The following is a 21,739-nucleotide window of genomic DNA, read 5'->3' on the forward strand; positions in this document are numbered from 1 at the left end:
GCCCAAACAATAAGAACATAATGACAATGGAAAACCAAAGTGGACTCAAAGCCTTAACGTTTCACAGACAATATTTATTGAGTGAAACCACAGAAATGGTTTGAAAAATAAACCGACTGTTCCCGATTTCTGGGCTTTCGTTTCCCATATTTATTTGTACTGCAAGGGCCAACCAGACTATGTGACCGCTACTGCAGATTCGCTGCGACAAGATGCTGATTCAAGCTTGAAGGGGGGGAATTTTTTTGTTGCTGGAGGGAGACGTGTGTGTGCCCCGCGCTGCTTACAGTACAAGTTCGAAACTTTAAAGATAAATGAAAAAAAAGTAAAAATGTTGCCAGTTGTGTCCAGACTAGATTTATTCTGTACATGCTTGGATTCTCTCTCATTACTATGCATTTGGGAGATCAGAGCCATTGTGTTGTTGGGTTTAGAGCGGCAGTAAGCTCCTACGGTGCATGAATGAATGACTCAAAGCCAGAGCAGGGTCCAAATCTAAGCAGATAGACTGTCGGAGGAATGTCACATGCTGGTTGTAGAAATTGCATTCTTCCTTCTGTCAACCACTTTCTGAACCACTCTGTCTGGTGTGTCCTGTTACAGTTGCCCACAGAAATAGTGACAGCATGTCATTTGTTACTGTGAATACTGGCCAGTAATAAGCATGAGAGAAGCAGAGTAAAGTAAAAAAACAAAAAGATGACTTGTTGTGTAATAATGATGAAGAGTTGACACAAAATAAAAAACAATTAAAAATGAATCTGAGCTGAATCATCAGTTGGTTTTGACGGCTGTTTGTGAGTCTCGCTCCTTTCACACATTTCCATTAATCTGACAGTATTCGAATCAGCTTTATGTCTGAATGAGCACCTTGCTCCTGACTGAAACCCTCATATTGCACTGCTACACTCACATATCATCATTTTAAACAAAAGTGCACACCGTTTTCTTAAATGGGAAGGGCACAAAACTACGGTTCGGACTGTTTAGAATAGAATAGAATAGAATAAACCTTTATTATCCCATAGATGAGAAATGTGGGTGTTATACAGCTCTTATAGCAAGGGGTACATCAAATATAGAATGAAGGAACAAAGTGGTGCTATATACATAAGCAACTGAAATTTGCATATACAGATAACAATGTACAGAAATATGTATATATTTATAAAATATGTATAAATGTATGTATGAGCACACATCAGTGATTGACATTGAACTGGGCATTTTTAGCTTGTTAGGCAAATGTGTAAACCACTGCACTATGGAGCTCTGTTTATATTACTACAAATGCTTTGTCATAGTTTTCCAGTGTTTTTTAGCCTTTTTTAATGTCGTGTTTTTACAGTGAGTCTTAGGGGAAATTCAATATGTTAGAATTTTTTTTAATTTATTAAATGTAAATGTATTATTTAATTTAAACTATCCTCACTGCCGTGGAGACACTATGGGAGGGTGTGCTTTGCCCATTTTCCTCCTCAGGCACTGTTTCAGGTGTTACAGTCAGACCTTCTCCTTCTTTTTAGCAGTGCAGGGTTCATTCTTCTCTCAGCACTGTCTGCACTCTACCCAAAGGTGAAACTGTTTGCGTTGATTTAGAATAATTTTTATTCACTGACATACCACAGTAAATATGCTCATGTGCACATTTCTTGAACACAACAGTATTTTTGTGTGTGCACTTATTTGTTTCATTGAGTACAAACATTTCTACACATTAGAAAAAGGAAAATCTTGGAGTGAGACTCCTGCTCTCAGTCGGCCACAGAAACACTTCAAAATGCTCTTTGAGAAAAGACAAAAAGCAACGAACAAACAAGCACAAAAAAAGAAAATCGACCCATTTCAAACATGTCGGCACCAACAATAATCTACAGACATCAAAGAGTGCACAACAGACACACACCTCATTGGCCTGAGTACACAAAGACGGCTCCAAAAATCACCGTTCATGTTGCGTTCACTACGATAGTGAACTCTATCACAGTGAAAGACACATTCAGTGAAGGGCAGATTAACTATGACACTCACAAGTAACGACTTTTTTAAGAAGCAGGAGAGCAGGACACCGTTCAAAGGGAAAGACTGGGGTTGTGATGAGTACAGTCACCAGACCTTAACTGAGTGATTCAGCTCATTGTTTCACACAATTCACAGAATGCGTCATCTGGTAAAATCCATGGCGAATCATAAAAGTCACCAAAGAAGCACGCAATTACTTTAATTTGTAGTTTTCAGCAAAGACACTAAATCAAAAATGGCCAAGCAGAGATGGGGATCTAGAGAGTGAATTATTGATCAACATTACAAAGAAAAGGATCAAACAGAAAAGGAAAAAAACCTTTAATATTCAGGCATCCCAGACATCTTTCCGTAGGTCTTCAATAAAATATCTCAGTACAGCTGTATGGTGAGATTACCAATGAGTCGGGGAGTGACAGAAAAATTCACAGATGTGCTGGCACAGAAACCAGGCAGGTCTGACATCTCTTTTGCAACAAAAGGATTTAAGATATTACATATTTTACAGCTAAGTTAACACGTTCTAAAGGTATCTTTAATCCATTGAAGCCTCAATACAAATCACATCGTTGAAGAGGCTTCGTCTCACAATCTGAACCCATGTTTACAACTGATGGATTGTTCAATGTGGCTTGGCTTTACCACTGCAACAATCAATCCAGTGTGTCATTACAGAGAAACTAGAACTGGGTGTGGGCCAGATTCCATCCACACCAAACGGATGACTGAATGTTTAAGGACAAAAAAAACCTGCAACTCAGCAGCTAAACAAGAAGGAACGGGAGATTATTAGAGAGAACAGCAAGAAATGAGGGGCAAACAGCTGAGGAGCAACACTTGGCTGCGTTAGCATGCCCAACAAGCTGCATGTGCTTAATCACAAGTTCAGCACACTGGAAGAAAATTTCCTGGCTCCACATGAAACTCTTTGTTTCAATACTAGCTGAGCATATAATCTGAGAGGAGAACAGCAGCTCTAAACGGACATAATTAGATCAAAAAAGAGAGAAAAGTTTACTGGAGTAGTTTGGGAGTGAAAAGCTGAAACAATCAGTTCTTCAGACTCCACGATGTCATCTTTATGGATGAATTTCACCTATAGTTTTATCTTATAACGTTAGTGCAGATAAAACACTATTAATTTGGTCTTATATGCAGGTGTGTGACTTTTAATGCAACATGACTTTGAGGATGAGGAAAACCCCCAAACCCTAAAAGAAAACATGATTTGCATGGTTTGAAAATGCCCAGAGGGATCCTTCATGACTGACTGATTTGATGAGTTCAACATCACCAGCTTGGTGTATTCCTAAATAGCATCCAGTGATTGAAGGCTCATGGGTAGCGACATTCAGACATTGGCTGTTGCATCCATTACCATCGCTCTTCTTTAACACTTCTAACACATTCCAGCCCTCTTCCTCTTTTGCAGATGCACAGTTTCTCATCAGTTCTTGTCCATCTTACTTGGAACGCCCACGCTGATAATCCTAGATTTGGACCTCATGTCATTTGTTTCTCCTGCTTCAGTTTGTGTACAGTGGCAAGCTGCCCAGGTTATGCATGTGAATGATTTTATTTATGGCAGCAGTTTAAAGTTTCCTGGATATCTGATTACACTTGTTTTGATTAGACTTCCTAAAAGCTGTATTTACTGTACTAAGAATACAAACAACTCACTTGAGAAAATTTCCCAGGAGTACTGTAAACCTGCCACACCACTCTGAGCCATTCCACATTTTATATTTTGACTGTGATTTGATTGTTTTGCATAACCATACCTCACAAAACCTCTGAAAACAAAGCGCTTTTGTAAACAACTATATTATATGTAAAACTGAGGGGTGTAATTTTTGGTGACCATTTTCAATTTCCCTAATTAAATTAAACGACACTGAGTCAAGCGTTTCAAAGAGAGGCAAAAACAAGAATATACATGAGATGACAGGGCTGCGCTAGTCCATTTATATCGGCACGTTAGCTGGAAGTCTAGACGAAATGTAATTCTGACTGACTCATTTTATATGCCAGTTGATTTGCTGAGACCATAAAAGGATCCTTAAATAGGAGCCACGGATAAAAACTGAAACTATAGTTTGCAAAACTTTAAAGTCTCAGTCAGCCTTACTGTACTGTATCTAAAGAAGGAGCCAGCTCACTTTAAATGCTGACTAAACATTAAAAACAAACAAACAAATACACTGAAGTTAATTACATCACTGCGACTCCCTGTAATACGTCTGGCTGAATAAATTATTCCTTGTGAAAGCTTAATGATTTTGGGGAAACAGAAGGAACAGTAAATCCATACACATCTCCATCAAGACTGAAGGATAGAGTAGGACACTGGTGCTGTGGGACGTTCCTTTTTAGAGCCGAGGTCTTACATAACAACCGCTATCGATTCGGAGACGTGCCGGCTACAAAAAGAACAAATGGTTTTCAGCAAGAAGCGAGGAAAGGGACAGTGTGAAATATTTCAAGCCCCATGCACTGTTTCACATCTGTTTTTATACCAGCATGAATCTTTTGCTTTTTTGTTTTTGTCAGCATAGTCAGGGCCACGATATTGGCTGTCGCTGGCAACGAGCCTGTCAGGTTCACTTATGTTTAATGATCGGTACGCTGAGCCAAAGCCAGCCAAAGTCAGGTTCCATCACTGTGGTAGCACTTGCACTGTTTTAGCCTGAAGTGAAAGATATTCAAGGGCTGAAAGCCCGCCTCAGTAGTACGTGTGTGGAATTTATCTCATATTGCACTGCTAGCATGTGAGCTGTTTTTTGGCGTTAGACGAGGTATCAGCAAACACTTCCAGTATTTTTTTTTAAAATAAGAATTCTGACTTTTGATTAAATGTGTTGGCATCACTGAGTTGGATGAGAACATCTATGAGAATGTTAACAAAACCAAAATGAAATTTCAGCAAGTGGTTAACTTGGAATAAGATGTCAAGGTTCAAGTCAAAGCTAACACAGTTAGCCCTTCTAAAGCTCAGCTGGTAACATTTTGTTTGTTTTTAATTTTCTTACTGTTTGAGATCAAATGATGTTTTTCCCAATGTATTACTCTCTCCTGGTTAACATTTAAGCTAACCATTTCTTTATTTTAGTCCTTATGCTGAGCTAAGCTAATATAATTGCAGGTGTATAATAACAACAACAATCTTATAAAAGCAGTTCATGTCTTTAATTAAATACTATTTCCCCCAAATGTCCAACTAACATCATAAATTATGCAGCCTAAGCACTAATCCTGGTTTTCTATGAATGTGTTTACATTATCTATACTTCCGATTAACCGTCTACCAATCAAGACCAGAAGTGGGGATGTATTTCCCCACGTGAGAAGCAGGTGGGTGAGGGCAGGGGGCACTAGCTGAGCCCACCAGGCTCCATCTATCACACTGTGACAGGAGCCATTAGAGCATGGAGGAGCATCTGTGGAGCCCCAGGTAAAATGTGTGGGGTGGGCTGTGTTTCTAATGCACAGCAAGGGTATGTATGGATGTCACATTTGTATACAGGCTCTATAAGTTTCATACACAAACTGGCATGTAGACACGCACTACACGTGTACATGCTGTATGTGTGCACGGACCTCACATCTCCCACATGCGCCTCCAGTCTCATGAGGTCAAGCCTCGCTGAACCCACCACCTGCACAACACCTGAGCACTCAGTCCAAGAAAACTTTCACCCTTCAGACATGTTCCATCCATGCACACACGCCTTATGCTTGTGCACTTACCATACAAGCGTGAACAGAAAACAAAGAGGTGAGGAAAAAATGATGCTTGTGATTTTGACAATCGCTAAGGGCCAGCTGGGTCTCATCCTAGATTTAGAAATGACTTTCCAGTGGTCTCGTTGTCAGATGTTGAAAGTGACTGCAGAGGACTGTCTCATGTTTCTTTTAAAGATGTAGCTGAACTCTTGTGCACTTGGGAGTTGCTATGGCTTGTGCAATATTGACATGACATCACCAAGACAATTCCTCTTTATCCATTTTACACTCTTAAAGCATCAGATTCCGACACCGTAGCTTCAAAGGATTGCTCTTGACACAGTCGTATCAGTGGTGTCGGGGCCTTAAGAACTCAGGCGCATAAAATGCTCATACAGCATACTTTCAGGAAGGTGAAAAAACATCAAGACTGTGTTTTTGGTTAAATAAGGACATGTTTAATATGGCCATGATTCAAAGAGAAGAAAAATGGGCCCTTAAATAAAAAGAAAGGCATTTCATGAAGGAGAAGTATATGTCCTAACAGGTCCTGTTTTTCTCCACTGTTAGAACTTGCAAACAGGCCAGTTTCACTGTCTTCAATTGTCTAAACATGTATTTTATTGGTGAGCTAACAAAGAAAGAGCACCAGGTCCCAAGAACAAACACTTTATTGCATTATTCTATGGAATAAATTCGTCAGATCACATTAAAAAGCATTCCTTCCTCAGCTAAATTAGGACACTTAATTGCGTTTCAGTATCTCTTATTGAAAATGAGCCTATTAGCTAACACTGTGCAGGAAATAGTCTCATAAAAAGCACGTTTTTCCACATAAACTGTGGTTACACCAAACATGCGCCACTGCCAACTATGCTACATTTGAATGCTATAAACTCATTGCCTTTGGAGTAGCAGGACACATAGCAACACATGGCCATAAAAGCTTTAATCAGGCACAAAGCAACTGGTGTGTATCAACACTGTAAAGGTCAACATGAGTAAACAATTTAATGACGGTTTTTCTTTTTTTTTCTAGTATTAGGAGACATCACACGTCTTAGAAAGAACTAATTAGCAGCCAAGGTAGGCACAAGGCAGTAGTGACAGATATTAACACAGTAAGTGTTGGTACAGTCAACAGTAATCGCACACAGGCTAATGACTGCACGGAGGAAAAGTAAGTGGGGGAAGGCGAGATTCTTCAAAGAAACATGTCAAACTGTAAGTTCGACATTTTCACAACCGCTTATCCAATGTTACATTCTGGAGGTGAGGGCGATGGGACGAGGGGTACGCCTGCAGATACCATGAATCTGGCATCAACGCTCATGCAACACCTGTTGTTGTTGTTTTTTTATTACCGTCTGCACCTATTGTTTCCCTCTAATCTCTTTCATTGTCTTTCTTTCAGAGCAGTGAGCAATATAAGCAGAAAGAGTCCTACACTTTGATTTCATTCCAAATGCAACATGTGTGAAACATTCAATGTTCACAATGCAAATAAATCAAATTCATGAACAATAATTGAATTTAAACATTAGGTTTTCTCTCTTTACAGATTTTTTTTATGCACATTGCAAAAATATGCTTATCAACCCTTGCAACTTCCAGCTTTAGCAGCAATAGCCTATTTTCTTGTATGAAAGTGGGTAACCAATAGTAATTGTGTGGATGCCTCAAAGGGCATCCACACTATTGAGTTCCTGTTTCTCTTTATTCTTGATCTTCAAGTTGCTTCCGTACGTTTTTCGGCGTTCAAATCTTAAAAAATTCTGCTCTTTCTTGCTATGACTTTTGGTACTCATAACTTCTATACTTTTTGAGATGTTGAATTTTTTTTGCAATATTTTTTGCCCATTTCTTCCACATTATCAGTGGGGTCACTGATTTTCCTTGTTGGGTTGACCTAGGTTTTAGCTCAGTGAGATGAACAGCCGTCCTCAGACTGGGAGGCCCGGGTTCAAATCCAACTTATGGCAGCATTTCATTCAGTTAACAGTTAAACTTTTTTAACTTTTTTCAGCAAAATTTTCAGTTTTTTCTGCTGTTTTCAGAAAAAAAACTTTTCTGCAGAAATTCTGCTCATTCACCTCTTCTGCAAAATTTTCAGCCTTTTCACCTCTTATCAGCACAATTCTCAGCAGCTTCTGCTCATTTCAGCACCTCTTCTTTGTGAGAATGAGTTTGGCTCAGTGAGATGAGTAGCTTCCTTGAGACCAGGAGGGCCAGGTTTGAATCCTGCTCACGGCAAAACTTTTCATCACTTTTCAGAAAAAATTTCTCCGTCTTTACCCCTTTCAGTAGAATTTTTGGCTTTTCACCACTTTTCAGCAAAAATTTCTGCTTCTTCACTTGTTTTCAGCAGAATTTTCAGTTCTTCACCACCATACAATTTTTTGCAACTTTTCATCTTTTTCAGCTATTTTCAGCTGACAGCTTCAGCGTTACGGCATCCACACAGCATTTTCGCAGGAAATGCAAATTTTTCTAGTTGAATTACAAATATGCATACCCCCTTTTTCCACATCCAGAGTTTTACAGCAGTTAATATGTCCTGAATTTCATTTTAGTTCCAAACTAAAGTCACTGGAACAGCTTCTATACACAAAGCCTGGGAGAAAGAACTGTTTTATTTGGGGGACAAAAGTACAGGAGGAGACGATCTGTGAACATGCACGATCAGAAAGGAAGTATATTATGAGGCTCAGAGAAAAAGACACTAGTAGCTCTAGTTTTACATATTGCATCATATGCACATAATTCTCATGCACCCAGATCTGTTATGCAAATTTCAACACATTACGAGAAAAAAAAAATCAGTCAAGATAATACCCATGCATTAGCTCCTGCCTCTGATTTGTATGCAGAGAGTCTGCAGTCAAAGTCTCGATGAGATGAGTTATGAACCTACATGGAATTACAGTGACGCCGAGTTTCGACTGCCTGCACTCTTTAAACTGCACACAGAAGCCGCAACGACACAAAGGGAGATTTGCAGCAGATATAAAACTCTAATGTAATTGACTGTGCGCCACAATCAGATAAGCAACACTAAATGTCAAATGACTCCAGCTTGGCGATAAAATATATAGTGCCCATTACGGCGTGTCAGTCATTCACCGAGCCCGCCTCTTTAACCTGAATGAAGAATAGTTCCTTGAAATCAAACGTGGAAAAAGCCAGGACAGGCTGACAGATCCTCTCTCTTGCATTTTATGCCTAGTTTCCCTCTTATCACAGAATATTAATGTGCCACTGTGGGTACTTAGCAGCCAGATTTTCAGCACCTGATAAATCTCAACCCGCAATTTAAAGCGCAAACTGTATTTATTTTCACTGCGATCGTCATTTGCAACGCTGTATACAATTTAAATTTCATATGGGCGGCTGAAGGCTCAACTCGCCCTGAGGAATAAGTCCCCCTCGCGTACCATTACTCAAAGTGACTGCCTCGCTCCACGGAGACAGAGAGAGACAAATGTACACGGTGCAGTAATGAACTGTTTGCCATTTGGGTAAGCGATTGGGTCACGAGACTCGCATACATACGTACTCACGAGAATACAGTACTGCAGCATTTCATCACAGACGTTCATATAAGAAGGAAACGTCTCGAGTTAACATGATTGAAGTGATGATGACAGGTCTCTGGCTGTTCTTGCTTTTATGTTGTCTGTGGTGTGACTAAATGATATGCTACGATAATGATGGTTGTCAGCTAAAGTTAGGAAAATCAAGCAAACTCACTTCCAAAAAATATGCTTTTTTTTACAGTCTTGCCTCAAAAAAACTTTGTTTTCCCCGTGTGCCTGACAGCCCACAGCTCCTTATTTGTCTCCTCAATGCACAATAACCCACTGCGACCTGACTTCTCTTTGTCTTGCAAAGATCTGTTATTTTTTCATACCAGTTTTAAGCTGTTTTGACTTTGAGTGACTGAGCACCCGTGACACTGCTTTAAAGAAAGGTGATCTGATTGATGCAAACACCACGAGGATACTCGGGCAAAGTTTACTGTTAATAAATTGCATACTTTTAAGTGGCTTTGCAATTCTTGAAAAACAACTGCAAGACAATCTTTGAAGCAAATGACAGATGTGACTTTATTCTGTTATGACAGCTACAGTAGAAATAAACACTTTAGTACTGAGAAAAGCTGACACACCACACCACACCCATTGTAGCAGCATTACACAGGCGTGTCCTCTTTTATAGAGCTGATAAAAAACCTTGTATTTCGATTTTACACGTCTCTGACTGGCTCAGCACCAATAAGACAAAGTAACAGCAATGGGACGGACGGCCTTTATTTGTCATTTCCTGCAAAAACAAAGAAACATGCTGCAGACAAATCTTAACACTTCTCTTTTTAATTTTGCAACCTTGTTTACTTCAAAGAAATACATGACTCTTATTCGATTTTAATATCTGTAAAAAGCTTAAAACATTTTTATGTAAAGCACTTTGGCAACACACCGAGCTACAGAAGCTACGCTGGATGAGCAGCGCAGCAGCAGAGCATATCTGACCCCGGTGATGTTTGCCAATTTAGCTGACCATTATGGCAAACCATGAAAGACATCTATAGGGCCTGCACTGTGCCAGAACTGTAACTATGTTCCAGTGGATTTTGTTTTCCTGCAAAGACAATTGGATCAGCAGGGTTTTTGGACTTTCAATCAAAAGTAGAAAAACTGTCAGCTTTGAGGCATCATCTCCTGCAGCCCTTTTGGCCCCGTTTCCTTTCTGGTCTAGCCATGCCTGACAAGCCATTAGCAGGTCTGTCCGCCTGCCGCAATGGATGGGCAATATTCCAGACAACACCGGGAGTCTGATAAGGCTTAAATCATGAGAGGACAGCTTGGACATGAAGCTAGAGTCCCGCAACCATCATTTTTAGACTATGCTGCACACTAAAAAGGAGAGGCTTCTCATTTTCTTCGTTGCTTTTTATCGTTTCATCTGTCTGTCTTATGTTTTACATACGGCCTTGCTGACCACAGTCCCTCCTTACCACACAGCATTTCCAAAAGAAAGATCCCCTTTCATTGGCTCCTCTGGAACACTTTTGTCACATCTGTGCACATGTCTCATTGAATTTGTGATGATGGGTAGGGATTCAGGGATGTCACAGGAAGTAGACAGCAAATAGTAAATACTTCTGACAGGAGCTGTTGGGGGAAAAGGGCTTCTTAATGGCTGGATGCTTCAAAGGTGACAAGAAAATATAAAATGACCATCGCTTTTTGTTATCTTAGCTGTTTCTCCTGAAAAATATTTTCATTTCCATCTCTTTTTATCGCTACACGTCATCTGAATACACAAACACACACACACACACACACACACAGAAAAATGGAGAAAACCTCCAATGTCCATTGCATAAAAACAGCCCACTTGTGAGAGGATTAGTAATTTGCAATTTAAACATAAGAGGAGCACTGAGTGATCCTTCTGAATCGCTGCACAAAGAGACGATATGGAAGGGGGCAGCCCAGTTCAGATTAAACATGGACTTCACTTTTAAAAGGCTTACCTTGTTTTGCAAACATGAATGGCCAAAAACCTCCAACAGAACAAACAGTTTACCTTGTAAAGGAGCACAATGATCTGTCGCAGTTTGAGCCTGTGGAAAACGCAGACGTCATACAGCGCTGATACAGCCAGAACGGTTACTCCGAGCTCCTTCCAGAGCATGCTGCAGGCGGCGCAACCCAAGCTACCAAGGAACCAGGCCACGAGCCGCCAGGACCCAGCACACCCCCGCAGCCTACAGTGACGTATGTAACACAGCAGGGACAGCAAGAAGAAAAGGGCGGCACCTTCATCGGCTCGGCCGACTACACCTGCCACTGCCTCGGTGTGAATTGGGTGAGAGGCGAAGAGCAAGCCAGCCAGTAGGCTCCACAGTCCTCCTCCGAGCAGCAGGCGAGCGAGTGAGGTAAACAGGCCTGTCACAGCCCCATGGAGGACCACATTAACCAGGTGGTAACCCCAAGGCTCCAGCCCACCCACAGCATGATTAAGGCGGAAGGAGAGGGTACACAGGGGTCGGTAAGACTTATGGCTGCCGCTGTGTGTGAGTAAGGTGCCCCAGAAATCATCGTAGAAGATGTTTGTCCAGGGCGTCTCTGGAAGCAGGTCCTGATTGGTCTTAATTGCACGGCTGTAAAGAGAGAGAGAAAAAATGGTCAGACAAGAACTTCTGATTGCAACAAAACAAGAAAATAGTTATCTACACGGACAGATCAATCAGTATTTGATCTGAATGTTGCGTTGAGTACTACAAAGACTACTGGTCTCTGACATTCAACAAACGTGTGACAACTGAAGACATTATTTGCTGCTGTGGGTTTCTACAGGCAATGCCTGAACGTGTGGTCATGTGGCATTCACACAGAAAATCAAACGGCGAACTTTAAGTACTGGGCATCTTTGCCACCACCACTTTGGGATTTAAGCAAGAGAACCACACCCAAACCCACAAATACAGACATCCGGTGTGTAATTTTCTGAAGTTAAGAAATACGGTAGACTGAGACGACACCAGTTTGATTTCTGCTGCAGAGACCGAAGGAACAGATTTTTAGAAAAATCGAGGTAAGTGTCCATGAGTAAGTACAAATTAAAACATTTAATGTGTAATTTTGGCCTCTGCTGGCAGCCGTGGCCACCAAATAAAAGACCAGTTAGACATCCCCTGACAGGGTTGAAGCTACATGACCTATCCTAATGCTGCTACATTAGCCACAAGCTGTGTGTCAGTGGTTGTGGGCACGGCCGACAGGGGTCAAGTAAGGGGCAAAGGAAGGCACATTTCTCCCTACGGGAGTCCTTACATAGATGTAAACTGATTTCCTATCTCTTCTGTCACACTACAAAGTGTCCGACAGCTCGTCAAACCTCTGCTGCTTTTTATCTGCTGATGATTTATCGACTCTTCAAATCAAACAAAGACATCAAAAAAAGCGTAGCGGTGTAATTGCAAATGTGATAGGTGGTGCATGACAGGTGATAACAAGCCAAGTGCACCCCATTGTAATCTCTCCTCACGGTTAACACACGATTAGTCTGGAGACAGATGGGAGAAGGTGAGACGGAGTGTTCAACACCTCATGACGAGCAGTTTTTTTAAATATATGATTAAAATAAACACAAATTTGAGAAGAATTTATGTATAAAAACCCAGTTGTCTCAAAGGTAATGAACTGCTTCCTCGGCCACTCTGAGACTTTAAGCAGAACACCTTGGCACAAGCCCAGCTCTCAATAGCAGAAAGCTCATGAGAAGTTTGGTGAGGTGCACTTCAGCATTCATCAAATCACAAAATGATCCATCACCCAGTCTCTGTGAAACTGGTGAGCAGAAATAGCTCCACCTATGATGGATCTAAGGAAACTACAGGCTGCAGGATGTTGGAAAGGGCATGGAAATAATCAACAGGGATATAATAGAAATGCCTTGAATGTCAGCAGACAAATGACTGGATTTTTTCCCAATCTTCTCCAGTCACACTGAAGAAGCAGGCTCACGAGTCAGTAGCCCAACTCTACACTTCACCCCTCAGTTCGTTTTCTCTGGCCCATTTGTCAAGCGAGATCTTCATTCCTCTGCAAAATCCTCACATAAGAGGCATTATGGTTCAATTACATCTCAAAGCCATTCTGGATAGAGTGTACTCTTTTTCCATTGCATAGTGCGGTGGAGCCAAAGAGGCCAGATAGAATATATATCGCCTCAAAACCACACCAGATTTTTCTGGCAGCAAAGCACAGACAGAAGCCGATGTGAGGCAGGCAAAGACCCACTGAGCCACCGTGCCAGGGCTCACTTCTGAGATTGTCTCTTTCTTATATGTCACAGAGGCAAGTGAGCACCTAACACACTCAACAAGCAGGGAATCGAGGAATACAGAGAAAGAGGAGGTGTGACATCACAATCCACTTTGCAACAACTACACAAACACGCCCAATAAATGAACACGGTTGGATACGGTCAGTTTCTCCGGTGTATTTCTAATTATAAATCCACTGCTTCTTGTCATCATCATCATCACGAAGCCCCATTGCTGCACCAGCTAAGAGGCCAGCTGGAGAGGAAGGTTCAGTTTCTGTTGTTGGCTGGGCCCATTCCTCGGTAGAGCTGGCAGCAGGAAGGACCTCTCTGTGCACTGCGAGCCTTTTCCAGGCGAGAGCACATTCCTCCTCCAACCGCCAGCCTGTACTCCGACTCCCGAAGGAACAGACGGATCATGTGGCCACTAACAAGAGAAGCCTCAGAAAAACTTTTCTACCTCCCATTACTCTTTCTCAATCATCTGCTTCTGGCTACCATCCTCAGTTCCTCCACAAGTTGTCTGGATCTCATTCACGTGCTTTAATCGGTCACATTTGTTTTCTTGTCAGAATGTGGACTGAAACAGGGTCGTGTCAGAAACTGCGCTTTTATCCCTGTTGAGATTTGTTTTTTTATATGAGCAAAGTTTTTGATTATTTACGAAACGGCGTGTTTACTTACACAGCATGAAATATTTAACAAGAAGAAAAAGGCTGTTAAGGCTCGTGAGCCTGGAGTGTGTGTTCTACTACGCATGCTGCGACCAATTGGAATAATTGTGGTGAAACTAGAAACCTGAGAGATGTTAAAAACATTTCCTAAACTCAATATTTTTAGAAAAGTGTAAGGTCACCAAAACAAGAATGTGTGTGTGACCCCGCTGAACTGAGAAAATAAAGACAGCATGGAGTCTGTTTATATCACATGCCTGACTAACTCCTCCTCGTCGCTTTGCAAAAATTATCATTTCCATTCTCACACCACTTCTGAAAGCTGCCGGGGCACGGACCGATTCTCGTATACATCAGTCAGTCCTTCTGGTTTGTCAAAGACTCTTTGTTCATGGTTGACTTGGAAAGAAAGAAAAAAAATCCCTACTTTTCTTTGTGTCTACCTGTCTGCGAGAACCTACAAGGCTGAATTTTGTGAGATATGGTCGAGGGGTCACGAGCCAGGGAAAAATCCCATTTTGATGCTGTGTTTTGGAAGCAAAGATTATTATCATGGGTTTGGTTACAAATTACATATTAAAGATGAGTGGACTACCGGCCTTGGAAGAGGTCTGCTATGACCATACAATGCAATTATAAACCCAGAATAAAAGCAGCACATCCATGAGAAATCTCCCCATCTCCTTACTCTCTTAGGCAGATCAAGAGAGAAGAGCTACTGGAACAATTTCATGTATAATAAGAATGCAGAAGGAGCAGGGTGGAGAAAAATATCCACATCTAATGACTGCAGGATTCCACGTAAGGCCATCGAACATTCAAGATTGATTGGCTCTTTATGGTTGAGACTAAGCAGCACATAGGAGACGAGCCTGGATATTAAAAAGGAGATTGAAATCCAAGGACATGTAAAGGGAAAATCCTGATGACAAGTACTCAATGAATTTGAGATGAAGCCATGAGGGAAACACAGCTGTATGACCAAACTAACCCCCCCCCCCCCACCCCCCCTCCTTTTTTAAATCCTCCAAAGCCTGAAGGAAAATGACATAAAAATAGGCAAACCATTCTCCCCACAGAATGCATCCAGGCTGGGCATGTGACCAGAAATAAATTACACAAGAGTAAAGGTTTTTGTAAAGTACCAAGTGCCTCGTATGCCTATGAAGAAAAAATATTCAGCAGCACTCAAGAAGCAAATAGGAAGCATTTCAATAACCAATTTTACAAAGTGGAACACTTGAATTTTACTAGTAAGAGGAATCTTTGTACGAGTCAGGCGTTCTCATCGGATTCTAATTCAATCAGGTGATGAAGATCAGACTAAAGAACTCTCAGCCTGGACGCCGGTACACTGGAGACAAAGTTACCCTTTCAGAATAAAATACTTATTAAGATTTCAGCATGTAAAAAGAAGAGAGTTTGGTGAAGATCTGCCAATTTTATGTCATCGTGGAGATTCGATATCTAAACGAAGTTCACTGGTATTTTCGGTCTCCCCACTCAGACGCAGTGGTAGCCCACTCTCTGTTCCCCAAACGTTCTTTCCAGTTTTCCTTCTCATGAGCACGCTACCCGGTCATTCTCCCACTAGGTTACACTTCGTATATGCATGAGTGCGTTTTCTACTTTTTAATTGACTAGAAGGATAAATAAAGAAATAAATAGAGCTGGTTACGACCCCAGATAAATGGGGACGGTTGCATCTGGAGGGGCATCTGGCGTAAAATCGTTGCCAAATCAAGCATCAACAACAGGGATCTACAATAAATCTATAAACAATATTAACAAGAACGTGTAAGTGTAATTTCAGCTGAGCAAAAACAAGTTATTTGATTTGGCTTGCTTTTACATCCCCACACATTCTGCATCTTAAACCAAATTTCATTATCACTGCAGTTTAAAAGAGCCAGTGACTGATTTCATAGATTATGCATGAAAAAGAGACGACAGTTCAAGAAGACAAACAGAGCCAGTGCCATTGTGGGGTATCTGCTGAAGCCAACACACTGCTGGGGCCCACCATAAAATCCCCATTGTCATGAATGAATAGCTTCTTTCTTCCACTTGACACATGTGATTAGCATGTTTATAACACCATTTCTTAAAACGGCCCGAGTGAACATTACGGATATTTCAGTCTTCTTCATTTTAATGTAATTGATAAGAATTGAAAATTGGAAACAAGTTCAATAAATATTAAAAGAAAATTAAGAGCATTGTCACTCCTTACTGTGGATCCCGTTCAGTCACTTTAATTGATGAGGGTAAGGGTGGATGAGCCGGTGGCTTTGTAGGCAAAGTGGCGGCTAGAGATGAGGGAAATCGTGGTTCCTGCCAATTACGTGGATATAATTTGAGCCTAGCTCTACAGTCTCCTATGTATGTTGAAGAGTTTAATTACTGGTGGTGCACCCAAGTTTATATTGCCCGTTTCCTTTGATCTATATTCTTACTTTCTTCTAATGGACATGCACTCCAGTACTGTGGATAGTTTGCTCTAATCTGCGCTTAAAGTTTAAAAACTATGTTTAATATGCACACACAATAAAAAAATAAAGACAAACTCATTCAAAAGGATCTAAGTGGTCTTCAGAGTGTAGCAAGTAACACTGTGTCCAAATCACCCAGCAGCACTCCTAAGCCTCCCCAGGTCTTCCCCCCGAGCAGTGTATTTGCATTGCTTCACTGGCACAGTCATGGACCCTTACTCCATTTCATGGCACAGTAGACAAGCAAACACTGGGACACTGAGTCTGAAGTGGGCCAGGCTCGTCCAGTGAGCTTGCAGAGAGCTCACTGAATACCCCTGCCTGCTGCCTAGCATCCCTGATCAGCCTTTCAGTGGGGTACAGGATGGCCACAGCAGGGTGTGAGCTGAATACTGATCAGCTCAGCAAACCATCGAACCAACCAGTGAATCACACTTCTATTTGGCCAAAACAAGAACTGACAAAATAAGAATCCGGCCAATCTAGTACTGCATCCCAAGGGTGTGCTTACTAACCTGTGCATTTAAAAACAGAAGTAAAATTTTCCCCGAATAGCTTCGGTTCAGGGAAAAAATGCATCACAAGGATAAAATATTGTCTTTCCGTTTTAAAGAATGATGTTGGCGATCTTCAAAAGACAACACGGACCCTCAATCACTGTCCAAAGCCACAGAATTCTGAGTAAATCATCTAAATGTCACATTTTCGGGCCAAGTGTAAAGTTGTGTGATGTTTATGGTTTATTCCAGGTGCAAGAGACAATTATGAGGAGCTGCCCGTGCAGAGCTGAGTGATATAAACTCTGATTATTGCATCTAATAAATCTGTCAGCATGTGCAGGGCTGAGAGAGACAGCAAAGAGCTGCTGGGTCACCCCTGTACTCCCCTCTCTCACACACATCCCTCTCTTTCTCAAGCACTAACTCTTCTCTTTTGTGTCGACTGTTCTGTAAGGAACTGCTCGCTTTAGCATGTTAACATGTTTAAAGTGTCAGTGCTAATCTGAAACATTCAATCGCGCGGCGTCTTTTTGGGCTTTTTACCAAATTAAGACAAAATCTGGAAATGTTTCCATTAAGTTTAGTTCCACTGAGTGTTTTAAAATAAATGTCACAGCCCAACAAGACTAAAATTGTTATCCTCAGACTATTCCAACTGCATTTTCCCCCAACGCTGACCCATGTCTAATGCCGTGGTAGTCACACAGGCCCTGCTTGGAGGGGGCCACTTCACAGCACTCTTCCTCACAACAGGGGGCTTTTGTCGTGCTCTGACCTTCTTGGGCACACGGTAATAAATTAGTTTGACTTGTTCCTTCTCTCGTGTTCAGGGTGCATCTTTCACACTGCAAAGCAGCAGAGAACCTACTCTTCCTCAGTTTGCGTATACGACCCCTTCAGCCATTATTGGGCTATTTAGGCATTCTCGCTCGGGTTGGGAGTATGATGAAGCATGGAGCTTTTCATTCCAGCCCACATCAGATGGATGGAACAACCACAGCAAGATGGAAAAATCCTGTGGAAGAGTTCATGTATGCAGAAAAGCAACACATGAGTGCATTTGCTCATCTATCTAGCGTTTTGCCATCATACTTCCCTTTTTACACGAAGGCATTTTACGAGACTCAGCAGCCCCGAAGGTTGAGCATGAATCACGGAGCATCACTGCAGAGACCTCTGTTCAGTGATGTTTATGGCAGGGGAGCTTAATAGCAGGAAGGGCCTTTGAGAATGCCAACAGAGCAGAAAGGAGAAGACATCTTTAGTACCCCTAGCATGTTATATCTTCAGTATTAGAACCAGCTGCGCCTCGTCTCAGATCTCACGGCTATGTCTGTTTAAATATGAAGAAGCTCCTTTAATGCAGCCGTGCTCACAGAGCCCGTCTTCTCTGGGCATAGCGGTTAGTGGCTATTTTCAAGAAGTCTTGCGATCAATCAAATGCGAACAAATATGACAAAGCTGCAGAGGGCGGGGCCTTATATGTAGTAAACATGCTGCAGTCAACAATTTAAATATATAAAGAATCACTGCATTAATGAATGGCAGCATTCAAGGATGCAGCGCTGACTAATTTGATTAGATACTATGACAACAGGCCAGTGTTCTCACACTGCTCTCAACCCAGCCTTTCTTAGTGCTCCCATTTGGACTCCAGTGCTAATTGAATGCACATGTAGCAGATTCACAGAGAGCCCAAATCAACAGCCACGTGATAGTAATGAGGCTGCTGTCGGTGTTAATGTGGAGGGATGGGCCTCCGGTGCTCCGTCAGGACTCAGCACAGATCTGTCTATGACAGACTGGACTGCATTAGTGTTTGCTTCCCTTTAGATAACCAGTGTGAGTGTAAGGCTGTGCACAGTGATGAAGAGTAATCGGTTATTAATTTCAACTGAAACTGGAAACGAAAGATTAGTTTGCTGAAGTTAATACTTTGAAGATCAACAACAGTCTCAGCTTCTGCTTGATAAACGAGGTTTGTCCATGAATATGGAAGATGGGAAAAAATGACTGAAATAAAACGAGGCTCATCTCCGTGGCCTGAAGTTGTCTGTTAATACAAATGGAGCTCACTGTAAATAAGGGGCGATCGTGGCTCAAGAGTTGGGAGTTTGCCTTGTAATCGGAAGGTTGCCGGTTCGAGCCCCGGCTTGGACAGTCTCGGTCGTTGTGTCCTTGGGCAAGACACTTCACCCGTTGCCTACTGGTGGTGGTCAGAGGGCCCGGTGGCGCCAGTGTCCGGCAGCCTCGCCTCTGTCAGTGCGCCCCAGGGTGGCTGTGGCTACATTGTAGCTTGCCATCACCAGTGTGTGAATGGGTGGATAACAGGTTGTGTAAAGCGCTTTGGGGTCCTTAGGGACTAGAAAAGCGCTATATAAATACAGACCATTTACCATAAATATCTCCAGCGTTGCTTTCCGTTGCGTGAGACTGCTTTGCATCGTAAACTCATAAACATAACCACGAAAAAACCCAAATAGCCTCTTATGTGTTTTTAAATGCTTTGTCTTCCACATGGTGTCAATTTGGATTTTTGTGAGAGGCTCATTTACGCATTTGAATTTTTACAGCCACTAAATCGCACAAACCGCACTGACTCCTTAACCGAGGCCTGTGCTTTTTACAGACCCTGAATTTCCTCATTTACTTTTCCACTTCGAAAGTGCAAAAATCAACACAAGTAAACAATCTGATGGGGCACAGTTAAGCCATACCTTCAATTATTACTGAGGAGCTTGTCCACACACAGTTCCTTTTTTGTTTTCCAGTGTCACAGAAGATTTTCGTACAAAACGTTCACCCCACTCAACTGACACGGTGAATAATTTCAAATTCACTTATCTCACCTTGATTTTATTGGACAGTCCTGTTTTCTCCTGGGTGGCAGCGGTTAGCACAGTGAACTCTTGCATCATCTCCCTGTGCCTGGGCACACCAGCTTCTTTGTACAGTCTAAATATATGCATGTCATTCTAAGTAGTCCAAAGGTGTGAGAGTATGTTTGCTTGCTTTTCTGTGTGAGCCCTGTGATGGACTGTGGGTCTTTCTCAGTATACCCCACCTCTTGCTCCATTCTCGTGTAGCATGAGCTCCGGCCCCCCAGCATGGCCCTGAATTAGACGGGTGGTAAGAAAATGGATGAATGAATCTTTTTTTTTTTCTTTTTTAATCACAAAAGAAAGAATACTGCTACACTGATACAATTACCAGAGCAAACAGAGAAAGACCCATAAAATTAAGCATAACAATCTAATCTAATCTTTGTGCTTTGAAATAGCAAAAAATGGGAAACTTCCTCTATTAACAGTACTGTTTCCTGCCATGTCTTCTTCATGTCTTCTCTGTATTGTATTGTTGCTGCTGTCACTGCTCCACAAAAGACTTTCCACAGCTAATCTTTTTCTCCAAGTCAATAACATTCAGAGGCAATTTTCTTCAGTTCCCTTTGTCGAGCTAAATTGAATCCCAAACTAAGATGCTGAGCTGCTCTGCAACAGTCAGCACTACCAGGCTTTCCAAAGCCAGCTGTTGAACACAGACACTCCCGGGTTACAAAATACAAAACACTGAAATAATATCAATAAAGTAACAGTTGATGAGGCTGTATCACTAGCTTTAATCGTTAGCTTTAATCGTTAGCTTTAGGTCAGCGGGCTTTGAACTAACGTGAGCAGAAATCGATGTGTTTGGGTGGGTGTCTGAGAGCAGGTATCACACAACATCAATCTATAGTCTCTGTCCTAAGGGCGGATCTGGTTGCTAAAGAGGCTGCGTAAATAATCAGCCATGTGACTCCACAGGGGGAGTTGCTCGATTGGATCATTTTCCCTGTGGTAAGCTCATATTTTAAAATAAATAAAAGATAAATGTTACAGATTTACAAAAGTTTGTAAAAGATGGTGTGATGTCACAGACCGTGTCTGGCAATGAAATGTTGGTCAGTAAAGCGAGTTTAACATTTTACACGCTAAAAATGTATGTTTTAAACTGCGTTGAATGCTGCCGACAGCACAGTGACCTGAACGGGTTAAACAAGAAATCCTTTTTTTCAAGGTCTCTTCTACCCAAGTTCTCTTTGAGGTTTCTCTGTAGTGTAATTCTGGTTAGCCGCGAAACAATAAAGGACCATGTGGTGCAGAGGTCTGATGAAATGAACAACTGTATGCTGTGCTTTATTCTTCAGCCAGACTGGCAGCACCAATAAGTCATAACCATTCGTATGGTAAACCAGAGCAAACCGGTAAATGACTCAATGAGATCCATAAAATGACAGTTTTAAAATATCTACAGAGAAATCCTTCTAAAATAAGAATAAGGTTATAAATAAAGTGACATAAATTAACATCCCGTATGCCTCGTGTTAATAACCGGTGCTAGCTGCAGGCCTTGACAGAAGTTTTCTAAATTAGCAATATACTGAAAAAAACCTGACTGACATTTGTGTCAAACATCAAAAGGCTCCAGTCTGCAGATACAAGGAAAAAAAGGA

General features: G+C 41.6%; 1 protein-coding gene across 1 annotated transcript in view; it reads right to left on the bottom strand.

Moving 5' to 3' along the window:
• The window catches only part of tmtc2b (transmembrane O-mannosyltransferase targeting cadherins 2b), an 83,178-nt gene that overhangs the window by 33,043 nt on the left and 28,396 nt on the right, over window positions 1-21,739 (bottom strand). Inside the window, exon 2 of the mRNA XM_085281570.1 lies at window positions 11,338-11,914. Coding sequence (XP_085137696.1) covers window positions 11,338-11,914 — 577 coding nt within the window. The remainder of the gene's footprint in view (window positions 1-11,337; window positions 11,915-21,739) is intronic.

Source organism: Mchenga conophoros, linkage group LG7 (assembly GCF_057382185.1).
Source record: "Mchenga conophoros isolate Kocher_MC1m ecotype Shallow Benthic linkage group LG7, M_conophoros_male_GT1.1, whole genome shotgun sequence".
NCBI lineage: Eukaryota > Metazoa > Chordata > Actinopteri > Cichliformes > Cichlidae > Mchenga > Mchenga conophoros.